General features: G+C 39.9%; 1 protein-coding gene across 1 annotated transcript in view; it reads left to right on the forward strand.

Annotated features, from left to right (window-relative positions):
- The window catches only part of LOC139131862 (sushi, von Willebrand factor type A, EGF and pentraxin domain-containing protein 1-like), a 49652-nt gene that overhangs the window by 27506 nt on the left and 5320 nt on the right, over positions 1 to 16826 (forward strand). The window contains exons 16-34 of the mRNA XM_070698152.1: positions 57 to 296; positions 728 to 889; positions 1360 to 1521; positions 1898 to 2059; positions 3237 to 3425; positions 4158 to 4352; positions 4627 to 4881; positions 5374 to 5613; positions 10065 to 10226; positions 10413 to 10574; positions 11096 to 11257; positions 11643 to 11891; positions 12351 to 12508; positions 12974 to 13253; positions 13805 to 14072; positions 14605 to 14815; positions 15243 to 15393; positions 15819 to 16016; positions 16643 to 16774. Of these exons, the coding sequence (XP_070554253.1) occupies positions 57 to 296; positions 728 to 889; positions 1360 to 1521; positions 1898 to 2059; positions 3237 to 3425; positions 4158 to 4352; positions 4627 to 4881; positions 5374 to 5613; positions 10065 to 10226; positions 10413 to 10574; positions 11096 to 11257; positions 11643 to 11891; positions 12351 to 12508; positions 12974 to 13253; positions 13805 to 14072; positions 14605 to 14815; positions 15243 to 15393; positions 15819 to 16016; positions 16643 to 16774 (3738 nt within the window). The remainder of the gene's footprint in view (positions 1 to 56; positions 297 to 727; positions 890 to 1359; positions 1522 to 1897; positions 2060 to 3236; positions 3426 to 4157; positions 4353 to 4626; positions 4882 to 5373; positions 5614 to 10064; positions 10227 to 10412; positions 10575 to 11095; positions 11258 to 11642; positions 11892 to 12350; positions 12509 to 12973; positions 13254 to 13804; positions 14073 to 14604; positions 14816 to 15242; positions 15394 to 15818; positions 16017 to 16642; positions 16775 to 16826) is intronic.

Raw genomic sequence — 16826 nt, forward strand, 5'->3', positions numbered from 1 at the left:
CCCATAAAACAGACACTGCATCTCCATTCAGCAATCTCTGATTTTTTCGATAACAGATGATGAAACACCCCAATTGATTTCCTGTCCGCCCGACATCGAGATCCAGAGTTCAACCTTTAAAACAGAGGTTACCTGGCAGATTCCGGCATTCAAAGATAATTCAGGACATGTGACTGTGACATCAAATTATCAACCCGGATCAGGTTTCTACAGAGACCAAAAAACACAAGTCTCCTATAAAGCGACAGATGGCAATGATAATTTTGCCTTCTGTAATTTTACCGTCAACATAAAACGTAAGCATTTACATAGATACAGGTGTCTTTTTATTTAGCGTAACGTCCCGACGGACAATCATCATGCAAAATTATGCAATTTCTTGTGTTTTACGACTATCCCCAGCCCACTTATGCGGCTACCCTTACAAGCCACTTCTCATGAACACAAGGAAGCCATAGGCAGGACACAATTTATATATGTAACGGACACCAGGCATTTTCGTTTCTGTAGAACTACATTTTCCCATTCTTAAGTGGTTTATGGTTCGCTTACAAATACTCGAATGGTAACAGTACATCTTTTCAGTTTGGATGTCACCGAAGTCTCTGTACAGCCTTCAAAACTTACAACGAGTTAAATTGGTAAACAGGACATATACTTATTGATGAGTGAGTGCATTTCAAAAGAGTACATCATTCATTATTCATCATTATCCTTTCAATCTCAGTAAGCTGCGCACCAGGGAGCTACCTCGATCAAACCACAAACGTCTGTGAGGCATGCGCAGTTGGCTGGTATCAAGACACTACGTCTGCAAGATCATGCAAGCAGTGTCCAGTTGGGACGACAACAGTGAGAGAAAGATCGACGTCCTTGTCAGATTGCAAAAGTGGGTATAGTAAATGACACAATCATTGTACGACTGCCAGAACTAGTATTCGTCAATCAGATACTCCGCTCAAACTCATCAAATTGTGTCGTTTCTAATTACTACCGTTTATCCAGCAATCAGTCGACCAATCAATCAATCAATCAATCTGTTAATCGGACAATCAATCAGCGAATCAAAAGAATTGCTCTCCTTGCTGTATGTTCGGGCTGTTATATATGCATTTAACCTTACAATGTTAATGGCGGGCAAATATTTCGTCAGTATTCTTGTAGGTACTCAAAATATTATTGGTCTAAACAATTAATAGATTAAGAATCAATAGAAAGTTTATACATTTGAGTAAACTAGTGCTTGGCAACATTGTAGGAGAAAGTCATTTCGAGGGATATAACAGAATCGAATTTCATCTTCAAACGTTATCTTGGTATCAACTTACAACTGAATGATTGATTACTAATAATCGTCAGGTCCATGCAGACCGGGAACGTATTCCCGAACAGGCTTAGAAACGTGTCTTTCGTGTCCAAGAGGTACCTATCAGAGTAACCGTGGCAGTACAACATGTGAGTCATGTGACGGGGGATTTCCCACATGGACTACAGGAGCTACCTCTGCTGATTTTTGTCGAGGTATTTGCCAAACATTATTTTGCAAGAGTACTAGTAGTTTCCACAATCAGAAAAGCGGTTATTTGGGACACGTTATAAAGGATAGACTTTCTAATTAACCAGTAGTGTTGACAAGCAATAATAGCGTCAGATTTACTGACTCGAATTTTCTTAACGACAGCACTTTGCCAATATAAATTTCGTCAGAGACTCAACGCTGAAAGGGATGGTATGAGAGTTGTTACATTCCGAGTTCATCACTACCCCTCCCCACACTCTGCCATAAAATTAACTTTAACAAAATAATATATCAAAATCCTGGGGGTGTGAGTATCTGCAAAGTTAAAAGACTAATGAAACATTGAAAGTGCATGACATGAATATCTTTTCCCTCCAGCGGGTTGTCCATCCGGAGCCTACTCGGACACAGGTTACGCCCCATGCTTACCTTGTCCACGTGGAACTTACCAGCCAATGCCAAGGAGTTTAGAGTGTAGACCTTGCTCTGATGGATTCACCACTGACAGCACGGGCGCTATCGACATCCAATTCTGTAAAGGTTGGTGAGCTAACAACAGATGGGCACAGACGTTATACGGACTGTTGCATTGCACTTGTTTCAATTTCACCAGCTTTCAAGATGTTTTCTACCCGTTACCAGAAGTTTGGTTACAATGCAGTTCATGACAACCCATTAGTGCCGTCTATATTTGGAAGTTTGCTGAAAAACCAGCTTCCTTTCTCTCTGGTTTGTCGCAACGACTCCCCTGATTCTGAAAATGTAATAACAGTTTGGGGAGAATTAGCTATATTTATCATAGATCCTGAGTGATATGTAACTTATACCTCTCGTCGGTAACCTTATAATATTGTCTCTTGCGATGGATTACATCACGTCATATCTGGAGACATGCGATGCTGTTTCCAATAATAACAATAGATTCTGGCTGTAGATTGACTGTTCTTACTGCACTGGATATTTTCTGAGCTAAAAGTAAACATAACCGAAATTATCTATTCAAAGTGCGTGATGTCGTCCACTGACTTCTTCCCACAATTCATGAAACATCTTGTCAATCTGAATTACTTTCAGAGAGCAATACGCTTTAAAAATCACATCATCGAAATGTTTACAGGGCTTCTCAAAATGTTCTCCACATTAAAAAAAAGGAACTTCCCCTATAAAAGCCGGATTATCGTAAATCTATGCAAAAGTAAATAAGCCACACTACTGATCAGACGTGCCGTGTTTGGTCCCAGAATCCCATATTTTGTCACATATCAGGCTTTAATTGTCATTGAATCTTGCATTTGATGTCTGTGAATATATGGCGACTAAACGTGAGTCGAAAATGAACTAAACAATTGTCCGTTTTTGTCGGAGAATGAATATGTTTAAAAATGTGTTTCCTGTACGATCATTTGACCCCTATTTGCATATGTCACGAAAGTGCCCATCACGATTATTCATATTTATCATACGGTCAGAGCAATGTTACATGAGAATTCAAAACTCCCGCCTAGTGTATGCAAATGAATGTGTCATCAGTAATCCCCCATTCTACGCTCACGGTCTAGTAACTTTCCGTTTAAATGTCTCCTGACCATGAGAAACAATGTTCGCTTTGAGATGGAAGTTTCCAATATGTTATTGTCTATGGGCATGAATGTCTTTTCTTAACGTACTGCTCCATTACGGAATAAATTCACACATTTTTATGATCACTCATACACAGAAATTAAATGTGACATTCTGCAAACTCCCCTAAACGGTACAAAGACCTGTGATTCACTGGACAACGCAATAGGAACAACCTGTTCATTTACCTGTGAGCATGGCTATCGTTTAGTCGGCGCAACTGTCAGGAGATGTGAGGCTAAAACTAGAGATGGGGTTTGGAGCGGTGCACAGTCAGAATGCCAAGGTAAGTTACTTATCGTACACAATGTTCCTGGTTTTCAACCATTGTCCGAAAGCAAGGGGCAACTGATCTTTTACCTTGAGATGTATCAAGACAAGAACACTTGTCTTTGCGAAATATAGGTCGGCTGTCCGAGAGCTGATGAACTGTAGGAAATTCGGATTGTTACCAAATGGCATAAATTTGTCATCAAAATGAAATTGTGCGACGTAGGCTGTTGCTAGACAATGATCGCTTGAGATGACGCCTTATGCTGGCCCGATAATACGATGCTCTGCTGATTTCTAGCACTGAGTTAACTCAAATGTTTTGTTTTACCAGCAGTTCGGTTTCTATATGCTCTGAATCTCATTGGAAGCGAGCGTCTTATGCACATTTTAGTGTTTTTATGCGTGTATCACTGCAAAAGAAGATTGACGTGCACTGTTTAGTGTCATTTTGCAAAGAAAGCACACCTTTGTAAAAATTTGTCACGTTAACATATGTGCTATATTTGAAGCGATTGAGAATCAGAAACCTTGATGTTGCTACACTCAATGAAAAATTGCTGACTGCTCTAAAGCTATCTTTCACTAACATACATGCTATGTCTGTATTGCCATTCTCCTATTGTTCAGAGAGTATACTGATATGAACCCGTATTTCAACATATTAAAACTTCATGTAATAATCCCCGAGGGTCATACATATTGATATGATATCAATTTCATTAAACCAACGATTTTTTTTCCTCAGTAATGACGTGTCCGCCACTGAATAGTAACAAACTAATCAAGATCCGACCGCCATCTTGTAAAACAAACGCCATGCGTTACCAATCTGTGTGCGTTTACGAATGTCAAGATGGCTACGAATTGCAGGGAAACGACACTACAGAATGCCTAGCAACGGGACAGTGGTCAGGCGCAGAAACGGTTAGATGGTGCAAAGGTATGTATCTTTTCAAACAGACAAATAATGAACATAGCGACTCTTATTTTCTCACCGCAGTTCTGACCTTTTGTGAGACGATTTGTATGAATAACATTGAACCGCGTGTCCATAAATGATGATACGGCAATATCGTATCATAACCACCCATTTTACTTGACACCCAACATATTATATATGTACTAGAATACTGGGAGCAGATACTGGGATAATACACCGGTTCTTTACAAGAAAGTGTTCAAATTATTGAGCATAGACTTTCGTTTCATTGCAGATACTGAACCGCCTGAAATTCGCAACTGTCCTGGAGATCAGGTAGTTACGACCGAGTTTCACAGAGCAACTGCAAAAGTGACTTGGAAAGTACCAACATCGACTGACAACACAGGCTTGGAACCGAGTATGTCGGTTCATCCACCTCGGACACATCCGCCATTTTCCTTCAAAGTCGGCGACACGGAAGTTACGTATAGTGCAAGTGATGAGACAGGGTTAACAAGCACATGCAAATTTGTGGTCACTGTGATAGGTACGCTACCATGATTTTGAACAGAGCAGTTTTTTAAAGTTTATTCAATGGGCAACAAATCGCTTTTACGGAGAATTGGTACCTCACTCCCAGGGATCACAACAGTTTGTGAAACTATCTCATTAATATTAAAATCTTTGATTGAATCAAATAGGGTTGGGGGGGGGGGGGCGCAATAATTCTTGTTTTTTAACGCCAGCGTTTCTCTTCAACATACCAAATGACTGAACTTCTGTGCCGACCTTTGTACTGTTAAATTCAAGAAACGACAGCTGAAGGGATCTCGTTTAGTCTAGGAAGACCAGAACTGAAAGACAATCATTATTCATAACTGAAAGACAGCCATTATTCAACTTTTTCCGATTAAAAGTGTCATCGATTATCAATTCAAATATCTGCATACGGTGGTGAACGAAAGTGTTGGTGATAGATGTTGATAAAAGGCCACAACTTTCATGCTGTCGTTTCGTTTCCTACGTTTACAATGAGCAGATGACGAACCGCCACAACTGTTATCCTGTCTGGCTGATATCTTTGTTCAAAGTGTAAATCCCACGACCAACGTCTCTTGGGAGCCGCCTCGATTCGAAGACAACTCTGGATATGTGACTGTGAACGGAAACCGCCAGCCCGGATCGTATTTCCACAGAGGACAGGCAACACAGGTGTCGTATAAAGCTTCAGATGACAGCAATAATGTTGCTTACTGTAACTTTACAGTTACAGTAGAACGTAAGTACTGATGTTCAAACGGCTTTTGTTATTTTTCCGGTAGGTGGCGCCACAGGCTCTTGGCACATTGCTGGGATAATAATCGTATTTAATATGTAGAATATCTATATACGACTTGATTATTCAATAAAAGAATCACTGTACGTGATATTAGTGTAGGCCTATAGGCCTACATGTTGACTGGCATTATACACGAATGGCTATGGCTCGGGCCCGGCGAACGCACTGCATAAACATCAATGTGTAGAATGTCTACAAGACTTGATTATTTAATAAAGAATAACGGTACGCGATATTACTGTACATGTGAGCCAGCTTAACCAAGCGGCTGTAGAGCTCTGCAGGGCTTGGGCCCGGCTTGGGCCAGTTGTCCACCGCTGCACAGACAAGATGAAAAGGCTGGAAAGCTTTTCACCGCCCGATTTCATAAATCAGCGAAATTCACGAACTCTGAGCGTTTCCGGTGATAAAAACCGGTCAACGGTCCGATGGTTGCATAAACAATCGATCGACTGACCTCTTTTGCCTAAAATCATACCTTACCCTATGCTACTGGTGAGAAATCGTCCTGAAATCGGCTGGGCACACCAACCCAGCGTCGGCCATTTTGAATCAGCTGCATGCAGTGTACGCGTCTGCATACAACCCTTCGCAGATGACGTATTGTCTTTCAATTGCTCTTCTCTCATTGGACGCGTACATTGCATGCAGCTGATTCAAAATGGCCGGCGCTGGGTTGGTGTGCCCAGCCGATTTCAGGACGATTTCTCACCAGTAGCATAGGGTAAGGTATGATTTTAGGCAAAAGAGGTCAGTCGATCGATTGTTTATGCAACCATCTGACCGTTGACCATTTTTATCACCGGAAACGCTCAGAGTTCGTGAATTTCGCTGATTTATGAAATCGGGCGGTGAAAAGCTTTCCAGCCTTTTCATCTTGTCTGTGCAGCGGTGGACAACTGGCCCAAGCCGGGCCCAAGCCCTGCAGAGCTCTACAGCCGCTTGGTTAAGCTGGCTCACATGTACAGTAATATCACGTACCGTTATTCTTTATTAAATAATCAAGTCTTGTAGACATTCTACACATTGATGTTTATGCAGTGCGTTCGCCGGGCCCGAGCCGTAGCCATTCGTGTATAATGCCAGTCAACATGTAGGCCTATAGGCCTACACTAATATCACGTACAGTGATTTTTTTATTGAATAATCAAGTCGTATATAGATATTCTACATATTAAATACGATTATTATCCCAGCAATGTGCCAAGAGCCTGTGGGTGGCGCCATAGTTCTGTCCGACAAGAAACAACGGGTAATTGTATCGTCAATGCGTTTAATCACTCATCCACCAGGCGAAAGCTTGATTAAACAATGGGAGTCCGCTACCGGTCCCCCATTATCAACTGAGGATAAGTGGGTAAAGTGATGCGCTCATACTGTAATATAATGCTCCAGACAGTTGTTAATTTACCGCTTCTCATATCGATGCCATTTATGTTAGGCTCTTCCTCTGACCAGTTATATGTAAAAACGGGTTCCAGCCAGCAAAGGCTGTAGATTTCTCATCTCGAAATATACATTATACCAAAAAGTACGGATGGAAGAATATGCTAGAATGTGACTTCGCAGTGCCGAAGACGTGCAATGATGATCACCGAATATTATTGAAAAACAATCAATGCTTTTCATGGAATAGTCAGGGCTCCCCCTAAGTCACCAAAATGATTAGCCAACTGATTAGCCAAATCAAAAATCTTGTAGCCACTTTAAGCAACTTTTAGCCAGTTTATGATCTCAATTAAGCGTGGCAATTACAGCTTTTTCGCCATTCAGGAGTTCTTAATTTGACAAATCAAGATGTTTTGTATGATGTTCCTGATAGTATTTACATTAAAGACATATTTGTTCAGTTTGTATTGAATAATCTGTGTTTTTATGACATTTCCTGGATAGAAATACTTTTTCATTTCAGATGGTAAACTATTACCACCAGAAATAAAATAAGGTATCAATTGAATTCTAAAAATCTGGTAGCAAAGTGAAGTGTATATTACAACAGGTACAGAACATTTCTGCGGCATTCATTTAGTGTTCACAGTATGATAGCTTGTCATAAGCTACAGGTCTCTCATGCGGCAAATTTATGCAGTTTTCCATAACCAAAATGTTTTAGCCACAAGAATAAAAAATGGTGCAGGAGAAAGCATTTAGTAGCACACTGGCAGTGTAGATACAATTGGCCCCGGTGTTACTTGTATGTCATAGTTGTGATCAAGCAGGCTGAATAGCATTTTGAGTATGAGTATTTTTCTTGAGACCAAGGGTTTGGCCAAACACAACTCTTGTAAAACAAGACACAATGATATATGTTCATTTAAATTACTCACTGTTTGAGAGTATACATTGTTTTAATGATTATGATAACATTTTAGCACAGATATATTTTCACTTGATGTTTTGATATCATAAAGAAATGTCTGGTGATGTTTACTTCTACATCATTAAACTGGTAGAATCTGCAAAAACATTAAAATAATTGAGAATCACATAATTTCTTGTGTAAGTTATAGCAGTTTGAAATAGACCGAATTAATAAATATTAATGAATTGTTGCTTTAATGTTTAGCCTACATGCAAAATTGCAATTCACAAATGTGATGATTTGACAATGGATATGCTTACTGCAATTACTGTTGACAATATCCCTTTGCAATGACTTTTAATAAATTTATTTTAAAACTGACAGTCAAGCTGAATACAATTTAAATTGGAAGACACCAAAATTACTTTTTACCTATTGTACCTCCCTAGGTGGCTCTTTTGAACAATAATTGTACACTTAAAGGGTCTTCATGCATGACATCACATGGTGAGATGACCTAGACTTGACCTTTCAGAAAACCTCAGTTTTTCTCCTCTTCCTTTGTATTATTGCTCCGTTTGTGAAATTTCCATTTAAAGTATGGTTTCTACAATCAAACAGTATTTGCAGGCCAAATTTTGATTCTAGCAAAGTAGGTAAAACTTCTAGATAGACTGAAGGACGAACGGGGCTCACGGTACGGAGGCAAAACAACAAAGCCTCTGTGTACCACAGACGGAACAGCAACAATGTCTGCTCCACGTACCAGGGAATTTGTAACTTTGTAGAAAGGAGAGTAAACTGTTTCAATACATTGCAACTTTGTAGGAAGGAGAGTAAACTGTTTCAACATCGCACCGTATTGTTAGCTGTAGTTTTTTGTTGAGGTGACACCAGGGCAGTAAAAATTCATTAGCCACTATGTTCGCCAAACTGGAATTTTTGTAGCCATTTTTAACTTTCTTTCGCATTTGGCTAATTGGCGATCGGGTAGCGGGAGCCCTGATAGTAAACACCTATTGCCTGGCCATGTGGGCTATAGCGCCCGTCTATTACCCCGAGGGGCCGTGTTTTACCAGAAACACATCGCTATTCCCCGAGGCCGTAGGCCGAGGGGTATAGCGATGTGTTTCTGGTAACACAAGGCCACGAGGGGTAATAGACGGGCGCTATACCCGAATAAAGACCAGGCTATAGGTGTTTTATAACACACCACATGCTCATGTTATATTGGTATATAGTTTTTAATGTGTTTTGATATTTTGTACCGCAACAATCCATTGTGACAAGTTTACTGGGCGATGTTCCACAGCGGTTTCAGTTGTACGTGATACCACTTTCTTTCAAAAAATATTCTAAGCATACCTAGCGACATCCTTAGTTGCACTTTAATCTTTTCCGTCGATGAGCTGTTCAAGTTCCTACGCTGTTGTAATGTTGGAAAATGTTGGAAAATTTGTTTTAGAGAATGTGTCGTCACCTATCCCGGACGCACATCACGTTCTAGTCACCAGCCATTGTTGCAAAGCTGCAGACGACTACGGTCACGTGACCGGGCACTTTTCCAAATTTGGTCAGAACTATTTCCCTAGGGAAATAGCTTTTCAAAAAATGCCCTCTGACGTCACTTTTGTCGATCCGGTGGGGACTAGACGTATCTATTTTCTCTTCACGTTACGTATTCTGGCCAATCGCGACACGGAATGAGCATGTGGCGTGTTATAATGTAAAATAACTGACCCTTTTTAAAGTGTGGCATAATTATAATATAGGAAAAAATTTCTTGAAGTCAAATGTTTCTTTAACCTATATGCAACGTACAATGTTACTGAGTCTTGGATTCTTCTTTGAAACAGCATTGCTTTCAAGAGTGCCTCTTTAAGACTCGGAATATCTAATGGACGAAGTATTGTCTTGGTCTTGATGTTACTTTAATTTGATTTATGCCTCTGACGAGTTTGCGTTTACATATAAAATGTTGAAATTTATTACTTTGTCCAGGTTTTAATCATGTAAAGAACGTTCGTTCAAGTCTGTTAAAAAGTCCTTCAATTCGAATGTAATCGATTTGCACACTATTAATTCTCAGTACAATGTCCGCCTGGAACGTACCTCGATGTGCACACTGACACCTGCCAGGCATGCGCAGTCGGTTCGTACAAAGGCGCCGGAACTGCAACATCGTGCGACAAGTGTCCAGAGGAAACAAGTACCGAAAAATCCAAATCGTCTTCCCGATCGGATTGTAAAAGTAAGTACGAACTTACTTGATGGATGATTGACACTGGTGACTTGTCTTTCGCTGTATAGTATGACAGTATGTGCCATGATGGAATTGAATGTGACTTTGTCGAAGGCCATATTGGATTCAACCATGTCCTGTTGCCATATAAATCGGTTTCAGTTGGTAATATTCCTTTCGTAATATTCCTTTCAGAACGCTGTAAACCGGGGACATATTCTCGAACGGGGCTAGAAACATGCTTGGCATGCCCAAAGGGTACTTATCAAAGTAACCATGGTGGCACTTCATGCATTAAATGCGATGGAGGATTTTCAACTTGGTCGAAGGGAGCCATCTCAGCTGATTTTTGTAAAGGTATTTCGGTTATATCAATTTATCTAAGCCTGTGTAAATGATACATGTAAATGTGTCTTGCAGCAATGAGGCTTCAGGTCGCGTTTACTTTAGATAGTACAGATTCAGTTGCTTTTCTTTCACACGTAGCCTTCTATTAAAATGTACAAACGTCGAAAATTGTACAATAAAACGCCACTGACGGAAAATGTTGGTCTTAAATTTATGGTTTAGAGAATTCTTATTATGTTGGCTATATTATAATACATATCATAAAGAGCATCGGCAAGTAACAAGCTGCATCCTTCAAAAGCTGCATCTACTATTGTTACAGACGAATCAAGGGTTTGGATACAGTAAATAAAGTTTATTGATAACAATAATAGTCTAATGAGCAGATATTAGAGAACTTCGATGGTAAAATCATGCATTAAAGGTAGTCCAAAAGGAGAGATTGGTCAATGATTGCTTAACGACAATTATACGACTAATCAAGAGCATAAACGCCAAGTCAAATTTTTTTACACGATTCCTTTTCCCAGCAAGCTGCACAGCGGGTACCTACTCGGACACCGGTTACGCGCCATGTGAGCAGTGCCCACGTGGAACTTATCAGCCCGCGCCGTTGAGCAAAAACTGTAGATTGTGTCCGGAAGGATTGACTACACGCAACGAAGGGTCAATCACCAGCGACAGCTGCCAAGGTGTGTACATGTACTTTCAAACAACTACCGTAAAGTGCAGAGTGTTATGGACTATTATGAAAGTGCGGGATGTTTCGTACAACATCACGGAAGTGGTACAACGACAAACTGATGACGTCAAACGGGGGTGAGCATTTTATGAAAGCCAGAAGTGCATCCAGTAGGAGGCACTGGTGCTTTGTCGCCGGTAGTTGTGGCGGCAGCATTGTTTGGCCGTACAATGTCTTAAATGTTGCTCGAATTTGACATGTTGAAAACGAATAGTTTCGACTTTGACATAAAAGCTCACTCATGTCATATTAAATGTTCGGAAAGAAAACATATACTTTACGAGCATCCCTTTGTCTTGCTGGCCCTGACGGCTATTTCGTTGTTTCTTTTCCAGCCATCAATCTTTGCGAAATATTCCCGTGTTTGAATGGCGCCACCTGTGTAAGTTCGGTCAGGGGACGTGAGTGCCACTGCACACCTGGGTATAGAGGCGAAGACTGCGGCACAAACATCGATGACTGTGCTGAAGGTCTGTGTAAAAACAACGGTACCTGTATCGATGAAGTCAACGACTTTCACTGTCTCTGTCCACGCGGCTACACCGGTAAAACCTGTCAAACCGACATTGATGAATGCCAGTCAAGTGAGTACTGCGCATGTACCTCAATAGCGGTCCACTTTGTGGACGTCTTCACATCAACGTTTTCTGTGTCGTTTGATAACAATTCAAGCAGACTACTCCCCTTACACTTTAGAAGAGTGAATAGTTGAAAAAACAAAGGAACATTCGTCCGCGGTAATAGATTTTCAAAACGCTCACAGGGATACACAGTACAGCGCAGTGTACCTTTCCAAAACATGTCAAGTCGTACAGCTATACGTTTGCGTTTTACTAAATTAGCTTGACTTATAATATTTGCGAAATGGCTTCACTAAAAGTAATATAATAAGTTTGACGGACAGTAAAAAAGATGACTTCTTTATATTTTGTTGAATTGGCGAGAACTGGAAGCAAGTGACTGCTCCATCTCTTCCAGTGGCTCAACATTTCTGTTAAAATAAACGTAGAAATAAAAAAACAATTCGGTTCTTTTGCACACAGATCCTTGTTTGAATGGAGGTTTCTGTCATGATCGCGTGGACAATTATGTCTGTCAATGCAGACATGGCTACACAGGGCAACACTGTGAGATTAGAAGTAACTCCGGCTGTACCTCTGACCCTTGTCAGAACGGAGCAACATGCTTTGATTTGGCTGAGGTATGTTATTTGGTAAATGCAAGATAAACTATTGTTAGTCGCATCGTGACAGAGAGATGATGAAGCTAACTGTTCAAATGTAAAAGACTATTTTATGAAGTTTCTGGGTACGGTAAAAGTAAAGTTTTCATTCAGCTTCTTAATTATTAATGTTACAATTTTGTTGATATGATCCGACCAGACTAAAAACTGCTAAATTCAATAATTTATGCAGACTGGTCGGTGGATAATTTGAACCTGTCAGTTGCATGCGCATGCGTCTTAGAGTCATCTTGCAAATTCTGACATACTAAACTATATTCCCTATGATCAAAGTAACAAGTAGATCTTGGTCAAATACAATGATTTCTTTAAGAATATGCATTTCTTTACGAATTTAATTTCGTCGATACGGTGACCTGTTGTGTTATTTTATTTATTCACTTTTGTCTCCGCTAATACAACATAAATTTATTCTGTCCTCAGAATTTTACTTGCTGTTGCCCACCCGGATATGCTGGTCATCTTTGTGACCAAGAGATCGACAAATGTCAATCCTCTCCTTGTCAAAATGGCGGACAGTGTACCAGTGGGATCAACACCTTCAGTTGCCAATGTATGCCGGGATTTACTGGCCAGGCTTGTGAAATGAACATAGATGACTGCGTCGGTAATTTGTGCAGACATCGGTCAACCTGCCTCGATTTGGTGGATTCCTATGTATGCGCATGCGCGATAGGATATACAGGCAGCTTCTGCGAAGAGAGTATGTTACTTGTTCACATTATTATTCATTGATCGTTCCGCCTTGGATGGGATGGTCAGAAGGATGACATGCAAGGTGTCGCGTAGCAAATGTTGACTTTTTCGAAGCTGAGAAAGCATGGTGTTCCTATTCAAATTCCCACATTTGATTTTCTTGTCAAATGAACATTTGTGCACAACGAGCAAGAGAATTTTGTACAATCTGTGCTCTTGAGACTGTTTCCCAGTTTTAACTATTCCCTCCCAAGATCTAATGGTCGGTCCCTTGTGTAAAATCTCTTAACGTTCTTTGTCGAGTGAAAGGTTTGTGGTTCCACGGTATCTCTTGGTCGACAATCACGTGATGACGTGCAGGTGCATGCGTGGCAAAAGTTTGCCAATCGGTGAAATGAGTTGCAACTTTTTATGCAAATCATTGTAACCATGTATAACCATCTTACACTTTTGAAATTGGCTGATTGAATTTTAATTAACGTAGGATGATCTAATTTCAGCTTGTGAACTTTAATTATAGTAGACTTTACATTTGTTTTCATTATATTCATTTTTCAGAAGTTGCAAACGACTTCAATTTACATTTTCTAAGCGCGCAGACTACAGACTATGCTTCGGTGGACAACGTTCCTGATCTCTACGAATTCACCATGTCATTCTGGATGAAAACTGACGACACGTCATCGTATGGTACTCCGATTTCATACGCGCATGCTCATGGCTCAGGTGGCTCGATAGTCGACAATGCACTCACCTTGCAAGATTACAGTAGCTTTGTTTTATTCATCAACGGTGAACCAACCTACACGGATTTTAAAGCAAATAGGTAAAGACAGATTCAGCGAAAAAATTGTTTCTGCTACACATGCAGACGTACCATATTTTTTACCGCGATCTTAAATTTTGGCATTCACAAAATCTTTTGTCACACTGCCTTTCATTTGGCCACGATGGACGAAACCCCACGTTATAGGGAACACGCATATTCTTATTATTTTGGATTGATCATAATAACCTTTTAAAGAGGAACTTTTTACGCAATCAAAATTGATCATAGAAATGTTTAGTGTATATCTCGTCATTTGTTTGTACACTGTACATCGCTTACAATTAAACGGTTAATAGAAGTTTGAAGCTGGAATGTTCTATGGCAAGTCATCATATGATTTTAATAAAGTCTTATTATTACTTTCAAACAAACAACTACTTTGACTGTTTCGGCTATGTAGTAGTAGTTTACATTCATTACTCCAAAACGAATCTAGACCATTCTTAAGGGTACGTCGTTTAATATTTGACAGCTTGTGGGCTGATTTAATGTGACGCTATCATAGAATCAAAATCATGCTCCGTTTCAGTGACACAAACTGGCACCACGTGACAGTCACATGGGAGAGTTTTACAGGGTCATGGAAGTTTCTATTCGACAACCGAGTGATCCACAGTGGCACAGGACTGCAACAGGGACAACTGATCAGTGGGGGCGGTGTTCTGGTGATAGGACAGGAACAAGATGGCGTCGGTAGTCTGTTCAATGCTGCTGAATCTTATGTAGGACAACTCACTCAGGTAATGAATTTTATATGTCCGATAAAGCTACTTTCAGTCAGGTCTCTAACAAAACTGAATCACAGCCGCATTGCTTGAAATTTGATTTTCAGTGCCAGGCATGATGAAAACAAATCAAAACAAAAACAACACTATCATTTACATCCATCTGCATCGCACGGATGGGTTGAGTACAAGGTAGACCTTAAAACACTGTTATAGGTATCAGTTGACAATTGCCAAAATTAATGAGTAGGTATTTTTTACCTCTCTCCAGTTGCTTTAAATTTGTAATACCAGCAGATACAAATACGTTTTTTAGAATCTAGCAATACTTAGTACTTAATAGATTTGTCTCACGACTTCTTGATGTAAGATAATCATGAAAATAATGCACCATCACTATTATCCTCCTCTGAAATGATTGTTGTGTTCCAACTTTCTACAGCTAAATCTATGGGATTACCCCATGGCAGGAGAGGAAATACATTCACTGTTTGCGGGTTGCAACAACATTGGCAATGTAGTGGCCTGGGTGCAAGTAAAGGATGGTATCCATGGCAACGTCTTGGTCCAAGAGTCATCCGACCTTTGTCGTGGTAGATATTGGACTAAAAAAAATTAATTAAATTAATGACCGTCGAGAATGTATGGTCAGATTCCCAAAATACAGTTTGTATCCTCTTGGTACATCAATCATTTTAAACTTTTCGCTCAATCTAGACACCTGTGCGTGTAGGATTGAGTACGTTGCGGACGTGAACGAGGCGCATGATGACTTGAATGAGGTAACATTCGTAGTCTTCTTTCAACATAATTTACCGGCACCAGTCCTTTTACACTCAGTACGAATTAATTCTTGGGTAGAAATTGGCGACGTAATAGCAAAAACAGAGACAGTTGAATGCCTACAGTTTTCGTCCACGAAACCTAATAATATACCATTTGAGCTATTTTCATCAGTTTTTGAGTATTCTTATTTACATCCAAAGCTAGCTTCGAGTCATTTCATCACATTTTATAGATCTGGATGACTGTAAAGCCAATCCGTGTGAAAATGGAGGTCTGTGTCAGGATTTAGTACAAGTATATGAATGCATCTGTCCCGATGGATATGCAGGCAGACGATGTGAACAACAACAGGGAAATTGCGGCTCCGATGCCTGCAAAAATGGCGGCAGTTGTCTTTTGCAAGTTTGTCTTTGCCTTCATGGATTTACCGGTAAGCTTATTTACATCATCCACAACATTTTGACTGTGTCGGTTTACACTCAATGATTCGCACAAATGCTTGAATTAATAAGCCAGCCACTCTTGATTGCAACATGATGGTTACCATGACAAAATTAATTGTAGTAAAACTTGAGTTAACACAATTTTTACCATTTACATTTGCAGTTTATTTAGGGATGGACCATTAGATCTAGGGAGGGGGATGGTCAAAAACGGAAAAAAAATCAAAGCAAAAAACTTAGGAAAAAATCTTCAAACTTGTTTGCAAAATAAAAAAAATAAAATCAGAACGCAAAAAATGATAAATCTGACAGTTTACTTAGAAAAAAATAGCACATCATGACTCACTTCGAAAAAAAATTCAAAAATTTATACAATTGTTAAAAAATGATATTCACAATTTTGATTGTGACCACCCTACCTCCCAAGGTCTAATAGTTCGTCTCTTTATGCTGTTCCTCGTTTTTGTAAAAAAAAATCACAGCGATGATGTAATAGATTACAGTCAAGATGGTTATGAAAAGACCGGGTGTGTTTGGTCATTCTTCCTTTAATTTTATAATTTCGTAAATCTGCCCTAATAACTTACAAACTCGTTTGTGGTTCTTCGTAAAGGCACATACTGCGAAAGTGAAATTAAACAGTGCCGGAACAATCTGTGCCAAAATGGTGGACTGTGTGAGCTTCAGGACAGCCGAGAGCTTTGCAAGTGTGGAAATGGCTTTACTGGAAGTTTGTGTCAGTATGGTAAGTGTATTTTAAACGCATATTTACAAAAATCACCGTTTCCACGACATTT

Source organism: Ptychodera flava, chromosome 4 (assembly GCF_041260155.1).
Source record: "Ptychodera flava strain L36383 chromosome 4, AS_Pfla_20210202, whole genome shotgun sequence".
Lineage (NCBI taxonomy): Eukaryota > Metazoa > Hemichordata > Enteropneusta > Ptychoderidae > Ptychodera > Ptychodera flava.